This window comes from Epinephelus moara, chromosome 10 (genome assembly GCF_006386435.1).
Source record: "Epinephelus moara isolate mb chromosome 10, YSFRI_EMoa_1.0, whole genome shotgun sequence".
Lineage (NCBI taxonomy): Eukaryota > Metazoa > Chordata > Actinopteri > Perciformes > Serranidae > Epinephelus > Epinephelus moara.
Window position 1 is genome coordinate 15,241,543 of NC_065515.1, and position 17,375 is coordinate 15,258,917.

General features: G+C 40.8%; 1 protein-coding gene across 1 annotated transcript in view; it reads right to left on the bottom strand.

The window, feature by feature from the left end:
- Positions 1 to 226: 226 nt before the first annotated feature.
- The window catches only part of faf1 (Fas (TNFRSF6) associated factor 1), an 85,205-nt gene continuing 68,056 nt past the window's right edge, over positions 227 to 17,375 (bottom strand). Inside the window, exons 18-19 of the mRNA XM_050055320.1 lie at positions 13,819 to 14,034; positions 227 to 1,325 (exon numbers count right to left, since the gene is read on the bottom strand). Of these exons, the coding sequence (XP_049911277.1) occupies positions 1,242 to 1,325; positions 13,819 to 14,034 (300 nt within the window). The 3' untranslated portion in view covers positions 227 to 1,241. The remainder of the gene's footprint in view (positions 1,326 to 13,818; positions 14,035 to 17,375) is intronic.

Below are 17,375 nucleotides of genomic sequence, written 5' to 3' on the forward strand. Positions count from 1 at the left end.
TTTTTCTCTTTGCTTCAACTTATATTGATTTGAAAGAAATTATATAAGATCAGATGATTTTCTTTTTACTTTTGACCCCCTACAATAAAGATTTATATGCCTTTGATGATATATCTTAGCATACCTTGAAAGAATTTACAAAAATCAAATCGCATGTGTATAATTTGAATAGAAAGAAAACTGTGTGTGTCAGGACGTGTTGCAACAGATTTCCGGGCGAGACCAATTGATGTTCATATTCATATATTTTATATAATGTATATCAAACTAAAACTAATACAGCATCAAACTTAAAAAGGATCAAGAAAAAAAAGAAAAAGAAAAAAGAACTGAAAACTGAGCAATCTGTTGGCTTGGTGAGCAGTGGATGTTAAAACCAGGGGGAGCGGAGACCGAGGGGCGGCACTGCAGATGCTGCAGGTGTCCCGTCACGTCTTTTCCCCCGCGGCAGACAGCGGACGGAGGGGTGCAGGGGTGGAAGATGAGGGGACAAGGGAGGGTGGGGACGGGGGTGGGAAGTGGAGTTTGGGAAAGTTAAGGGAGGAAATACAGGTGGAGATGACAAAGCCCAGACGCCTGCCAGGCAACATCTCTTCTTGCTGTTTATTTTATTTTATTTTTTAGCATTTTTTTGATTTCAAACACAAAAAACATGTTCTAAAAAAGCAGCCTTTGTGTGTTGAATGTGGAATCGAAGGGGCACAAGTCCATGGGTTTTTTTTGTTTTTTTCCTGCGACAAAGATTTGTCTTCTCAGTCTCTCGATGCTGTTATCGTACTGTGTTGTGTTTGTGTTGTGAGAGAAAACCATGACACAGCAGTTGGGAACGTGAAGTCGTGAAGCGTGTGTGTGTGTGTGTGAGAGTAGAGAGAGAGAGACAGAGAGAGAGAAAGAGAGTTTGGGGGAGGTGAATGTTTGGCTGTGTGCTTGTGATACTGTCTTTGCTCCTCTGTGCAACACGTGTACACTAGGCATTCATGTGCCACGACCAGGCCGAGGGCAGAGAAGCTTACTTGCACTTGTGTGTCACTGGACGTGCATGCCAGTGTGTTTATGTACGTCTGAGAGGATTGGTTTTGGGTGTAAGAGTGTGTGTGTGTCTGTGTGTGTGTGTGTGTGTGTGTGTGTGTGTGTGTATACTGTAGGCCCTGACTGGTGGGGCCCATGCTCGGTGACTAGTGTGTGTCCAGCCAGTTCATCAGTCAGTCAGTCGGTCCTCTCAGCTATCAGAGGACCAGTTCCTATTCTTTAGCCTCCAGGAAGAGCGTCTCCTGTGGAAACAACTTGGCCTCCAGCAGAGTCGACCCTGGATCCAACTGGGTGATCTGGAAAGACACAAAGTGGTGGGAAGAAAAAGGAAAAGAAATCAGACCATTGCTGATTTAATGGCTTAATAGCAGGGCTGCAACAAATGACTCGCATCATTATCGATTCATCTGGTCTGAGGCGGATTTTCTTGTTTAGTCCCACGAACACCCTAGACCCAGATGATATTAAATTTACAATAATCTAAAACAGAGAAAAGCAGCAAATCCTCACATTTGAGGACATAGAACCAGCAAATCTGGAACCAACAAATGTTTTGTATTTAAGAAAAACAATCATCAAATTTGTTGGCCTAAATTTTCTGCCAACGGACTAATCCATCAATTGACTAACTGTTTCCTCACTGCTTAATGCCTTACTTTTTTCTTCTGTTTTGGCCGTCCACACTGAGCCGCTATTTTTGAAAACAGAGAGAGATCTTAACCAAAGTGCTCAGCAAACTGGACCGAAACGCCAGTCTTAACAACAATACTGTTAGACAAACCTTTACAGTCCACAGGACTACGCCACACAAGCAGTTAGGCTTTAAAATCTCCAATTCAACCCCGATATCTAAACCACTCAAATATTATCTTAAGGTTTAGGGCAAGCTTTAAGGCAAGCTAGATTTAAGACTTTTCAAGACTGTTTTTAATGCCACCAGGAATGAAATGTAAGATCAACTGTATGACAATCCAAACTGAAGAATGAACTTAAAATGTTTTGAGAGGGTTAGAGACAGTTTTGCCCAAATGTTTATTGTAACATAAAACATGACTTTTTGTCTCGTAGCAGAGACAAGGGTAGAACAGAACTGGGGAATACCTGGCATTTATTGGCAATTTTATGTTTCTCACTCTTCATCTAGGATTCCACTGCCTTGATTCCCATCGTGACATGTTTGGGAAAAAAAAAAAACACTTTTTGCAAACTCATGGCTCTTGATAATCATTCGGTTGTCAGAACCAAAAATACTTGGGAGCATGAGCTTGGGGCAAAGTTGAAGGATCAATGGTGGGACAAAGCTATCCATAATATATGCTCAACTACTCCTTGTGCCAGGCTGCGGCTTCTGCAATTCAAGGTATCACACAGAGTCAATTTCAGCAAACTGCAACTATCTAAAATATATCCTAATATTGTGCACCAATGTGACAGATGCCATGTCTCTTCTTGTAATGTGAGCCATATGTTGTTCTTCTGCCTTCAGACTACAGAAATTCTGGACTGACTTTTTTATGGCTTTAACAAAGGTTTTAGGAGTCTAGATAAAAATGGATCCTTTTTATAGCTGTATTTGGGGTATCATCTGAACAACTCCAAATTAACTCCTCACAGTCAGATATATTAAGCCTTTACTTAACTACATCTGATAAGTTATTTTTTAAATTAATTTTATTAATATTAATTGTATTTATTTATATGTATTTTTAAAGTAATTAATTTGTTTTACATTTATTTTTTGTTTGATTTTTATTATTTTATCTATCTACTTTTCATTCTTTCTCTTTAACCAAGCTTACTTTGGGGTTTACTTAAAACCAGACTATGTACATGTTTTATTGTTCTGTCTTGTTTGGAAAAATATTTAATGATATTAACATAATTTATGACTATTTTTTAATGCAAAGACAATTTTTATTGTTCCCGTTCTGTTTACAAAAAAGGGTCATGTCACTTGTAATTCTCTTTTGCTGTTATCCATCTATGCCTAATAAAAAGATTAAAAAACAAACAAACAAACAAAAAAAACTTGTTGCATAAGTACATTGAGCCTTGTATTAGTTTCAACCATGCCGAAAAATCTTGGTTAATGGGCTGATTTTTGTTGAATTTGCACTTCCCCATGTTGTTACAGGTACAGTGACAGCTAGTTAGCGGGTGGTGGAGTCTCTGCTCCACGCATCCTGGCCAGAAACACAATCCGTGGTTGTTGGTTTCGCTATTCTGATCGGTGTGATATAAATGCGAGAAATTAAATTTAAAAAAGAAAATACATGTTACCAACTATTTTGAGAATTTACACTGCAACATCAGAAGAAAAAAAACATTTGAAAGATTAAAGATATTTAATGCCAAGGATTTTTAAATTAATGAATTAATGCCTTTAAAGTCTATTTAAGAATCCACAGGAACCCTGAGTGTGGACAAGGCCTCAGTCATTCTGCACTACTACGTCCCTTGATGATTGTCTCACCATATATGCCCTGCCATCCAGACTGGAGAACAGTGTAGCTTTACTGCTGAGTTCATTGAACGTGTGTGTGTGATTCTAAGAGTGTGTGTATTATTCTAACATTGTGTTTTAAAAAAGTCTAGGCAGTAATCTGAGCAGCTCCAGCTTCGTTTCCCTAAGAGGACCATCAGGTTTGTTTTCTTAAAAAGGCTCCAATCCAGAACAAACTGATGAAGGTTATAAGACAGGAGACAGTGTGTGATGTAAAAGCTTTGTGGTGTGTGTGTGTGTGTGTGTGTGTGAGTAGCAGGGATCATGTGTTATTGATGGCTAATAATGACTAATTTCAGCAGGGGCAAAGGTCACACAGAAACAGAGCTGATGGTGTAGAGGAGAGAAACATTTATCTGCGTTCAGTTCTCTGCCCGACAGCTATTGTCTAAGAGCAGAGGAATAGTGCAGTGCCACCCACAACGGAGCTGAGTGAGTTAGCTGACATGAAGGGGGTCTGACCTATGTTTTTCTCTTAGCTTATGTGAGCTAATCACTGGAGGGGTTGTGTTACATCGGGCCAATCTAACACCTGGGCTGAATGGGCGAGGTGGTGTGACACCGAGATGTGTCCGGGGCTTATCTGATGACTGCTGCGTCAGCCCCTCTGATTAGGGCTCCTATTCTAACCTCACAGTGGGATAATTAACCAGCTCCCTGTACCTGCTGTAGAAGGTCGGGGAGGGGCGGGGGGCCAGCTAGCATGATAAAGGTCGACCTCACAACAAGCAGAGTGATAGGTCTGAGACGGACTATTGTAGGGAATGAAATGTGAACTCTGACCATGAACTGAACCACAACTTTCCCCTCCTGCAGATGATATAACAAGTGTCTCACTAGCCGTATTAGTGTCCTAATAATGCAGCATTTTAAAAAGTTCCAGCTCTGTACACAAATCAAACGTCAATCTAACTTAATTTTGGTCAAATCACCTTTAAAGTTCAAAAGAAAGTTCTTTGAAGAATCTCAAAACATCTCAAACACTGGGTATGTTTACATGCACACTAATATTCCACTGTTATTCCAAATATGACAATATTCAAAATTTGATGCGGGTCATAAAAACAGCATATTCTGTTTGGATATTTTGAGTTAGACCTTTTTCCAACTGGGGCATTTTCCGATTAAGACATGTTGGATATGCGAATATTATTCGGATGTTAGGAGCATTCTCTGGACATGTATACAGCATATTCGTAATATGCTTCTCTGTTGGGTTTTTACCACAGTTGGAGACACACACAGCCTCTTGCCTGTTTATGGTCAGCTCTGTGCGTTGTCATGGATACATTATACACACACCAACTCGCCGACAATTTGCAAGAGATGCACGCCCAAAAGAAAAGCCCATATTTCTGGCTGAAAGAAGAAAAACACCTACTTTTAAACAATATAGAAGACTTGGATATCAACAGGTTGTTGGATATGCGCAAATATCGGATCACCGACTTTATCAAGAGGGCGGCTGAAGGAATTAAAGAGGGAGGTTTTGTTCGCACAATCAAATAAGTCTGCCACTGGTGGAAAACTCTGAAACACAAGTGATAGCCATCCCACTTTTCCATATTAAGACGTGATAAACGACATGTTACGACGACAATTTGAGAATGCACAGCTGCATCTAAATGCAAATATTAGTGAAATATTCTTTTTCATTAGCCATGTAAACAGCTTATTATCTTTTTTGGAATAAATGCAAAACTGGGATATTTTGTGCACGTAAACATTGAGTCTCTGTTTGCTTCTTATTTGACACAATCTACCAAGGCTGTAGCCATGGAGTCAACACTGGGTGGAGGACCAAATCTCCAGAATAAACTTATTTCCTGCATTTCTAAAATATTTAAATACTCACTACAACATGGGATACTCTTTCCATTTAATTAAGTGTTTTGTTTTGTTTTTTTTGGGTTTTTTTTTTTACAATAGTGTCAACTAATGATTAACTAGTGAATAGAAAGAATGGTAATACACATATGGAGGATACACGCTGTTGGATGATGCACGGAGAACCCTGTTTCATATGGAGGCCAGCAGGAGTCTGAACAGATAAGACTGTTGTGATGTCATCATTCACTCTTAAACCATCAATACTTGTTCCCTTACTCAATTACCTCCATGTCACCTGCTGTCCCTACCCTGTCGGCATCCTCATGCTCTCTCTCCCTCTCTCTCCTAACTCTGAACGCACCAGAGTGAACATGACAGAAATATTATCAGTTAAAAAGTGGTGTTTTCTTGCCGTGATACTTAGGAATGGATTACTAATAATTTCTGATCTGAATGGCAATTCCTATTGCACTAAGAAACAATGAATAACATACCGCACCCACCCACAGTAGGCAAGCAACAGTTCCTGCTGGGGTACGGCAACACCACTTGAACAAATCACACACAGAACTGCAGTATGTGGTAATACTAGAACCAGTAGAAATAATGAATTGAACTTAACTTACTTTAACCTCCTGCAGACTATATGACAAGTGTCTTATTATTGTCCTAACAAACCCGTATTTTAAATAGTGCAAATCCAGCTCTATATACAAATCTAACTTGATTTTGGTCATTTCATTTTTTAACTTCTATAAAAGAACTTTAGAGACCCTACCCTCATCTGTGCTTTGAACAATCTCAAAACATTTTAAGAAATGAGTCTATATTCACTCATTGTTGGAGACTTTAAGCACTGATGTGAGTAAACACTGAGAATAATTGAAATAATCTACCAAGGCCGTAAACATGGAATAAACATTGGGTGGGACCAAATCTGACGCGGATGTTGGAGGTCGCACCCGGAAAAAAAATCAAAATTTGAAAACTCATTTCCTGCCATTGTAAATTTCTTAAATATTCACTTAGACATGGTGGGACTTTTTTGTTTATTTTTTAATGGTAATGTCTATTAATACTAAACTAAAAGAATATTTAATGTCCAGGTAAAGCAAAAATAAATATGTGTACTGAGTTTGTCACACCACAGAAAAGTGTGTTATAAAACACCAAGCCAAATTTGAATTATTAAAAATGTAAAATTACATTTTAAAATCATTAAATGCTAGGCAGTATTCTCTCCTCTGAGATGCTGAATGTGCTGAAGACACGCCCACTCACAGGAAAGCTGCAGCCTCTTATTAGTAGCACTACATTGGATGCTCCGTCTAGTATCTTTATTGGACTTGTACACCCATAAATGTTTGAGCCACCAGAGCCAGAATCAAATTCAGAGCCAGAGGACACTGACCTGCCTGAAAAGTCAATCTAGTTCCTCTCTGTCTGCAACAGAATGGTAATTTAGATTTATTTTTTACAGTGGACGGGCAGGGCTTATGCTAAGGGTTGCTCCAGTGTGTCATTAAGCAGGCTTTTAGTCCTGCCCAAAAAATCCCAGACACAGATATAGTGAAACAATCTCACTCCACAATCCAGCACTACAAGTGTTTTCTAACATGTATAGTGTGTTTAGATGTAAATATCAGGTTTCATTTTACTCTGACTTTAAAACATACGGTGGCCAACAGGAGTATCCGAATTAGACTGTTGTGATGTCATCATTCAGTCTTAACCTTCAATATTTGTTCCCTTACTCAATTAGCTTCATGTCACCTGCTGTCCCTGCCCTGTCGGCATCCTCATACTCTCTCTCCCTCTCTCTCCTAACTCTAAATGCACCAGAGTGAACATGACAGAAATATTATCAGTAAACAAGTGCTGTTAGTTGCCATGATGGTCACCAATACCAATAATTTTTGATCTGAATGGCAGTGTTTACTTTGTCAAAAAACATTGATTACTACACTGTACCTACCCACAGCAGTCAAGCAACAGCTCCTGCTGGGATACGGCAACACCACTTGGACAAACTGTACACAGAACTGCAGTACACCGTAATACTAGAACCTGTGGTAATAATAATGTCAATTTTTTTCATGTTTATTTGTGATTATAATAACGTTTGCTAATGATTATTTTCACCGGCGGTGCATGGTTGACTGTCGAAGCAATTATTTAAAGTTATATTTTATCAATATATATTGGGGGGACATTGTGAGCATATGGGGATGATATGCCCCCCAGTATATATTATAATTCTGGTCTAGCAATCTACACATTTAAACTTGTGTTAACTACAAAATCCGCATAACTGGAGGGCGTTCAAGGACTCAGAGAAAAAGGTGAGAAAAGAGAAAAAAATAAGTACAATAGGGGGAAGGTGAGGAGGACATATCAGCATCAGACAACCTATCCATCACCCATGGGTGTTTGGAAATGTCACACCATGTGCGCGTCGGCAGTCTTTGACTCCACGTCTTTCATCTCCTTGTCCTCATTTCAACGTATCATTAAGACTCTTGACTTTTCAGCGGGGTCCCTGGAAGCCTGGTGTGGGCAGGGAGGGGCTGCCACATCAACCTTATGCCCCTCACCTCGTCAGCTGCCTCGTGGCACAGCGGGGAGCAAGATGCCATGAAGAGAGGTAAAATGGTGTGTGTGTCTTTTTTGAGTGTGTGTGTATGTGAGTGTTTGCTGCAAACATATTCCATCCCAACGGTGGGGAAAACGACCAACAGGGCTGCTGCGTTCCTTTTCCCACCTCAGGAGCAGCGCGTCGCAAATGGCTGCCATGCTAATGAACCCGACAGGCTGTTATGACACCACAGCATCAGGTAGGAGTAAATGAGGCTTTGGGGTGGAGCAGGTGTGTGTGCGTGTGTGTTTGTGCAGACATGTGCCTGTGGTCTACATATAAGCGGTGTGTGCGTGTGCTCTTAGTGAATTCGGGATGAGAGTTTGTGCTCGTGGTGCACCAGGGAGAGACGACGGGGGGAGAGCAGCATCTGAGTCTGAAAAAGAAAGTAGGGAAACAAGATGCCACACTGACACAGGAGACGGGCGCCATCGGTGATTGTTTACATTGTTATCCAATTAACAGACCATAAGCATGGAGGCATCTGTCAACAAACAAAGCTGTTGTTTTTCCTCTGCTCTGCCTAAGCCATTTTCTCTCCTCCTGTGCCTACACAGCCATGCATACATACATACATACATAACATACATACATAAGACAGACACAATCTAGCTCTCTGCTGTGCAGTTTGTTTTTAACCTTGAGTCAATATAATTTTCATCAGCCAATTTAGATCAAATCAATCAGCTAAATTCGGGACCGACTATTTTTAAAGACAAAATTAATTTCCAGAGATTTTCATTTCACTAAATAGCATTTGTGGAAAAAAAGGTTTTCCAGTTGTTAATTAAAAACACACAAATGAACAGAATAAAAACTGAACAAAAAAAATTAAATTGAACGAAGCAAAATCTAAAGAGATAATACAATATCTGGAGGCTCAGCATTAAAAAGCCTAATTCTAAAACTGGAACCAATTAAAAAGACAGATGGTGCTTCTCGGCAATCTTTGATATTTTGTCTTCATTTTCCTATGAAAAATTGTATGACATAAAATAATCAGCTAATATCAACCCCGTGTATTTGGCATTATCAAGCAGCAGATTTCAACGGTCAAAACCACATAATTAGCACTTAACGTGAAGTTTAAAATAAATACCACAATTGTAAGTCACTTGATTCAAATGAATAAAACACACTGATAACAGAGGAGGCGACACTAAGCAACGCTCCGCCGTGAAAGAAAAGAAAGGGAAAATAAACACAGGCCCTCAAGATGTCCGTTTCCAACATAATCAAACGTGCAGCTGAAATAACGCATTTTTAATGAAGCCATTACAGGCCCTACTATGTTAATTAAAACCAAATAACTTGTCTGTTTTAAACTAGTGTTGTCAAGTGTTTATTTGGCCAATTACAAAAGCAGTGGGAGATCATTATCTGCTGCCAGGAGCGTTGACAGCACGTAGCGCCGGGGCGTGAACAGAAAAGAACAGACCAGAATACGGCACTTCAAAGGGAGAAATGCACCGCGCAGGCTGGACGGGGGGTAGGACTGAGGGGGGAAAACAGAAAAACTGGGACTGGGGAGGAAGAGAAAGGAAGAGCGCAAGCAAAATAATAGAAAATAAAGACATAAGACTAAAAAGTCTATGCTTAAAAATATATTTTAAAGGGTATTTTTTAAAGCATGAAAAAAGGGATTTGGGGGAAGAGTGAACGCGCACATGGAGAGGGATACAAAGGCTGAGGAGGGTGGGGGGGCGCAAAACAAAAGTATAATTGAGCAGGGAGGTAGAGAGGCAGGGATAGAAGGAAAGAGGAGGGAAAAGGGAGACAGAGGGAGGGAAAGCTGGAAGGGAAAGGAGTGAGGAGGGGGCTGAGATCCTTAGGGTAAGACTCAACTTTTGACACTATCCCTCTGGACATGTTTTAAAGCATGTAAAAAATACTCTGCTTTGAAAAATAAATTGTGTTTCATGTGGTTTTTCCACAATAAAAAGTTCAATTACCATATTACAAATTCTTAAAATCTACTCCTTTACCCAGAATGTATGAATGTGCAAATATTTTTAATTTCTTAAGTTCAACGGCTGGACGCAAGATGTCTCCTACTTCACAAAAAAGTTCATTAATAAGCACATGTGGAGTGGAAGTTTCAAGTTTCCACATCTCAATTTTCTTTAGAGTTTCACACCGGACCACAACTGGCTTCCAACTAGTTGTGATGTCATGAAATCATCTTGTACGATCATATCTTAAACAGCCGTCTGGAATCAAACTCTTCCTGCACAGTGAAGCTCAAACATCCAAGTGAAGCAACATTAAGCAAAACACATTTTTGAGCGGAGGGGACTTTAAGAGATCAGGGAGATACTAGCCTGTATACGTGGCCTAAGATAAAGCCACATTTCAAATTCAAGTCTCAGAGATGAAGCAGAGCGCCACACAGCTCTATGAAGCTGCGGGTTTGTGTTATGTGGGGAGAGAATATTATAAGAACAGTCCTGCGGAAGCAACTTTGAGTGAAACTGCTTTTAAAATAAACCGCCGTAGCTCTTCCTGTGAATACGATTCTTTGGTGATAGCAGGACAAGAAAAACAAAACACACCAGTATAACAGATGTAAAATCTATTTCAGTGCAACGCACAGCTTCTTCTGTGCCACTGTTTATTTGTCCTGAATCTCAGGTTTTTTCTGAGAATCACTGGGGCGAATTCACCGACAGAGCTGGAAGAAGGATTAAGAGAAGGTGAAATAGAGTACAGTATCACAGTGAGAAAAATAATACGCTGGTTGGACAGTGTTTGGGTGTCTATGTGCTGCCAGGCAGGAAGAGCCGACTGCCGATTATTATACCGGCAGTCTAAACATGTTCACCGCAAGCTGAAGGAAGAAGACCTCAGGCCTTTCAACAGTGGTTTGTGCTCAACAAGTATCAAAGAAAAAGGAGGAAATTCTTGAATGGAAAGCTGAAAACTGAAACACTAAAAGTCTCCCCCTCCTTCCTCAAACTCGCTGACAGTCATAGAAACGGAGAAAGGGTTAGTTCCCTGAGCACGGCTAAGCCTAGTACAAATGATGCCAGTGTAAGGCCTGCTGTAGTGCTGAAGAGATAAGCCACTGATACCAAATGTTGGGGAAGAGACTGAGTCCAAAAATTGGAGACTAATAGACACTTATCGGCGAAGAAATCCTGAATCAAAGGCATCATCTGTCTCTGGTGTTTTATCTCAAATTGTCAAAAGTTTATTTATAAATGGGAATAAAACTGTTATCAGATTACTAATTGACAACGCAGCCATTTTTCCTGGTCAGTGATGCTGTTTAGTTCCAGCCAAAAAATATTCAGCACAACTCGAGAGGAGACGGGTTGCAGCTGAATGTATGTAAATGAAATAAAGCAGGCTGACAAGGAGGGAAATAGCAAAAGAAAGAGTGACACTGCACAAAGCTGCTGAAAACTAGAAAAGAGAAAGAAGGTTTCAACAGTTGTGCAGTATTACAAATGCAATAGTGGTCTATCCTCTATCCTCTGATCCTGGCAGAGCAACAGTGAGAGCGTCTGGACGGGATGGAGGCTTTCTATGCTCCCTCTCATTTAATTACAACACAGAGCTGCAGGATTAGACAGGGGCCTGTGTTCACAGCCTCATACTGGCACTACCACTGAGCTGCTTCTCTCCTCTCTTTCCCCAAATCTCTCGTCTTTCTGTTTTCTGGAATTATCTCCCATCTTCTTCTTTTTAATATCTTCCCCACTTGTCTTCTCTATCCTTTTCTCTTTCAGACTGTTTCTCTGATTAAATCTTTTCTTTGTTTAAGCTTTTGTCTTCTCTGTTCTCTTTTTCGACTAGTTCTGCAGTCACCATCCTCGCCTCGCTTCTCTACCCCTCTAATCCTCCCATCCTGTTTTTGCCGGAATTTCATCTGCGATGCAGACACATCTTTATCTCTGTCTCAAACACATGTTTACTCTTGATTATAAAGAGACAACTGTGAATCCTTTAAGTGACAAAGTTGTGAGCGGGGCATGTGTTTGCTTGAAAATATTTGTGCATGTGTTGAAGTGTGTGATTGTGACGAAATGAAGAGTGTGAGCTACGCGTTAATGTGTGTGTTAGTTTGAGGTGTTTGTGCCCCGGCGGTCTCTACAGACTACGATGGCACACTGCCTGGGCAAGCCTACACACACACATACACACACACCTCTATACAACCACCACCACCCACCCCTCCACATGCACTCCTCTCTTGATTAATGGAAATCCCATTTTTGTTTCCAGCAGCATGGCTAATTAAACTGGTAGTTAAAACAGCGCTCATTAGCTCTCTACCACAGAGCGCGGCGACCGAGCCCCCTAATGACTGGATGAAGATGGCTGAGTGCTGCCGGGCGTCAGCAGAAGAGCCATAGAGAATACTACTGTTAGTGCTGACAACTGTATCCTAACACAGTCATAGTGTACTGTATTCACAATGGACCGATACTAATTAATATTCACTGAATAATACGTATGTGCAGGTGGACGGATAAACAGCAGGCTTAACTTGCTTCATCACAGGTACGAGTAAACAAAAACAGCGACACATCAGTGGTGCTGCAGCGCACAAACAATTAAACGACGATGATAAAAAGCAAGAAAAAACTAAATCATCAATCAGCCACAACAGATTGTCTTTACTTTTGTCCCTGCTGCTTCTCCACGAACAGCCATCGCCTGAGGTTCAGCCCAGGCCCAAACGGAAGAGCCAATTACAGCTGTAGATCTCTCCAGCAGAGATGTTAGCTGTGGCCGAGACCACTTCGTAACCTGCTGCTACTCTTCTGCAGTGAGGACGAATTTAGTACTTGTTTGTGTGGGCAGAGAACTGTTATGAAAGACAGCACAAAGACAGACACTGGAAAATAGCATGGTTCAACTTCCTTCCAAGTAAGACATCTTTTGCTCTCTACTTGTGAATTTAACAGCTTTTATGTGTTGGTCTTTTAAACAGATACTTTTTCGATGTTCAACCAGCTTTGAATCACAATAATGTGAAAATAAACTGTGGTAAACTTCCCTCCATCTTACCAGCGGCCAGTCTTCCTGCTCATCTCTCAGCTCAAATCAGCCAGACGTCGCATCAACCGGACGATTTTCGCTGGCACTTGAGTTGTCACTTGAGCTACAGATTGTACTTCGGATTTTCTATGCCCACCACACGTACACAAAGAGTATAAATGCGGACTGAGAGATAGAGCCGCTCCTCTGTCTCTCTCACAAACGCAGACCAAACTCAGATCAAACTGTTAATCACATATAAACCAAAATTATGTTACTACATGGTTATTATTATTGTTATTTCTCGCCTAAAATGTCTTCAGAAACATTTTAGTGTACTGTTTAGCTGTAATAAGAGACTTTGTGAACTGGAAGTGGGTGCCATACTTTTTTCTGTATTGTATCAAATCATAAAATGATCAAGTATGAAACAAGATTCTGTTACAGCCTTGCCATTTTCTCGCCTCAAATGTTTTCAGAAACATATTTTTAGTTAACTGTTTAACTGTTATTTGAGTTAGTTAGTTACCAGCCAGCAGCCATATTGTTTCCTGTGTCAAAAGCTCCCATTAACTCACCCACCAGCAGGAGCTTTTATCGGCCCAGTGCAATCTGGCAGCTGAATGTTTTCTGCCTCTTGAGCAAAAGCAAATGCCACAGTTCTTTTCTGCTGATTTCTCAGGTCATGTGGCACCAATTTTCAAAAGTATTTGTGTCTTTCTACTGCATTGTCAGCCCAGTTTCATGAAAATACCATCTTTCCAGCAGTGAAATACTTCTTTAAAGCACTTGTACTGCTGGCTTTTTAAGTAAGAAAGTAAGATATACAACTCACATTTCTACGAGGGAAGGTGGTGAGGAGCTTGAATTCTTCAAAGGGGTATCCCTTGGAGGCCACAAAGTCGAAGAGGACCTGAAGCTTACAGCTGCCCAGGAAACGCCTTTCCAGAAACTCGCCACTTGGTGTGCGGATTCGCAGTTTGCTGATTTGCTCTCCTGAATCCTCTTCTGGCTCTGGCGGTAGGGCCTGCTCCAATGACAAGCGGATTGCCTGCAAGAAGGGGTGGAGAAAATCCAGTGTATTTGGTCAGTACAGCAGATTGACAACTATTAACTCCTCATAATCACTAAAGAAAAGTCTAGATTTCTATTAATTGTTTAAAGGTGGACTTCTTTGTTTGCAGAGGACAGAGGTAACATCGGGATCATAACTTATTTCGTGATCCCACAGGACAAGTGCAAGTAAAGAAGCTGCAAATACAAGCCAAGGACTGAGATTTTCTCACTTCACAAAAAGATGCGTACTCTATTCCATGAATACTAACTAATACATGAAAATGAATCAAGAAAATAAAAGGACCAACATAAAGTATGATCATATTTTCTGGATAAAATAGTGAGTGTGTTATGTGAAGCCAGAGATGTTTACATACAGGTGCTGGTGGGGTGCAGCTGTCATTACTGATGCTGCATGACTGATTCTTTTTTTCAGGCCTATTAGCATCACAAAATGTCTGTATTTTTATTACCACATCGCGACGGCTGGTACTTGTTTTCAACTTGTGTACGTGTGTCATCATGGCAAAATGTGGTCCCGGAGACACCTATTGTGGCAGGAACTACCACAGAAACTGTTGTGGGTACTGTGCCAGGTGTTTATATATCTGACTCTCTGTCTGTTTGTCTACAGACAGATTTTGTCACCGCAACTGCGTCACAACCGTGCAAGATGCAGTCAGAAAACTCTACAGGTGTGTAGCTGAGAGCATAATAAAGGCCGAGTTTGAAGGTAAGTGCTGTCTGAGCAAAGGGGGGCAGACGTAGGGGGGTAGGAAGTAGGCTCCACTTTGCGCCCCTGGCATGCATTCGTTTTAAGTCAGGGATCGCTGTTCTAAATATATAATATACTTTCTACAGTATCAACACATGCTATCTTGCTCTCTCATTGTGGATGTTTACTACAGTCTTTCGGTCAAAAGTGGTACCAGATATTTTTCAAGATATTATATCAAAGTAAGGATTCCTATATTATGAAAACAGTAGTTTGTTGGCAGCAGAGTCAGCACAAGTGATACTGTGACAGGAAGCAAACATAAAAATAGTTTAGATGAATAAAGTCATGACCTAAAATTATAAAATAAGTGATAATTTATTAAAATGTGGATATATACCTTCCTATCTAAAACATCTTCTACTTAAGTTGTTCATTTGATTGCACATTTAAAACACCATGGTAAAAGACACACGATAATAAGACTAACTGATTAAGTGCAGCAAAGGAAGGAAGCCAGCAAGCTTATACAAAGTCCCTTGGAATACAAGTAAAAATTTAGATTCAATTAAAGTGTAACTATAAAAAATCAACACTGGCTCTCTGTTTATAGTAAATTTAAACCAGAGATTCAACAGTAACACTGGCAGTCATGACGATGACGACACACTATCCAAACAAGTATGAAAGACAAGCCAAGAAGTTGCTCCCAGAGTCTGACGGCAGAACCGTTGCCTCACATTAATTAAAGGATCGTCTTGTCCTGAGAATGTTATTGAATTAGTTGCCCTGCGTCTCACCCTGTTCCCTATAGCCTGGTGGAGCTCAGAAGGCTGCCAAGTAGAATTTCAGCATGTTAAAAAGAGCCAAATGTTTTTTTATGGTACTTTATGTTCTCTTACTGTTGCTCAGGCTGTTTGGGAAATCTGAGATTGTGCCTGTTGAATGTCTGAGTGTCTACCTCCGATAGTGTTCTGTTTCACACATGAATAATAATTAAAATGAAATACTATTTGGTAATACTGTCCACAATGGAGTTTCTTATAGCACAAAGACAACTATCAACTGTCATCTTCCACAGCAAAGCTAATCAGCTCTCCTGTGCTCCAAAAACCGCGCTTCAGCCGCTCCCTGGAGCCTTCCTCCTCTTTCTGCTCCTGCCCCTCACCTCCCTCCTCCCCCAGCTTGTTGTTCCTGTTTGGCCAGCCGGGGAGCATATGCTGTGACAACATGCCCCGGCTTTATTTACACACCATAATGCAATTATATTTCATAAGAGTGTACAACAGTAGCTCATTAGCAGCTTCTGGTGTTGGGTGGGCAGGGTAGCGCGCGTGCCGCTCCACCATCAGCTCCCTCAGGTATAAGAGCTGATGCTGACTGAGTTAAAGGGGCCCCCGAGGACACCTCACACACAGACACACGAATACACAAAGAATAGACAGGAGTGTGTGCGGTGGCGGTGGACACACAAATGTAGACAGGCAGTCAACCACAGACACAAGCATAAACACCCCGCACAAGTGAGAGGTAGCGTCCCTAAAGAAACCACAGGACACACGTCTGGTCGAGCCTCGGGCCCAGGCTGCTCCACACAAATAATCACGAGCATCTATCCGTCCATTTATCTGCCTGCTCCAGCTCCGCTCGGCTAACCACAGAAAGCAAACAGATGACGGGTGTAGTGGAGGGGGGGGTAGAGGTGCACCTGACAGCCGCACAACTGTATGCTAAGACCCCCTGAAGGAGGTAAATAGTAATGTCAACCTACACACTGCACATGCACCACTCCCCTCAATTCACCAGCTCCTACTCTCATCTCACTCTTCTTTGCACAAAGGCACAGAATCAGAGAGAAAGCATTCCCACCAGCATTGTCCACTCTCTGGTGGCAACACATGTTTTTGTTGTGTCTGCAGTTTCTGTCACATACAGGTTACTACCTCTTAAGACTCAAGTGAAAATGGTAAACAACAGCTAAAAGATTTATAGTGCTGTAACATTGCATTTTTATGATGTGAAAATATCTGTTCATGTTATAGCTGACCAACGAATCCTGGCACAGTCTTCAGATGTACTGTTTTTGTTTTTTTAAGGATGTTCAATGTCTGTTTATGGTAAGTGACAACACAGGAAGTCAGGAAAGGTAAAAGAAGCAGCTGCCACTGTGAACTGTTTAGCTGAAGAGCAGTATCCGAAATATAAATCAAATGTTAACTTGAATAGGAATGTGTAAATAAAGACACCTTTTTTTAATTAAACGTAAATTTCTCCTGCTTTATCAATTGTAGAAAATGTAATGACTGATTAGCTGATCATTAATAACTTCCTACAATACTGGTATTTATACTTGTGTGGTTTCCTGTGTATGCTGAAGAGCACGTCTGTATTCTTTTCCCACCCAAATACTTAGCAGAAATGATGGAATAAAGGAATCGCTGAGAATTTTAAAAATCTTTCAATGCCAATTCCCAATAGTCTTTCAGTGTTTGTCTGTCAGAGCATCATCATCAGAACTACCCAGATGTACCGACAACACAATGCGGTATTGTGTTGTGATAAAAGAAAAGAGCACTTGTTTCCCATTATTTCCCATCTTAGATCCATTTTAGGACCTGCTT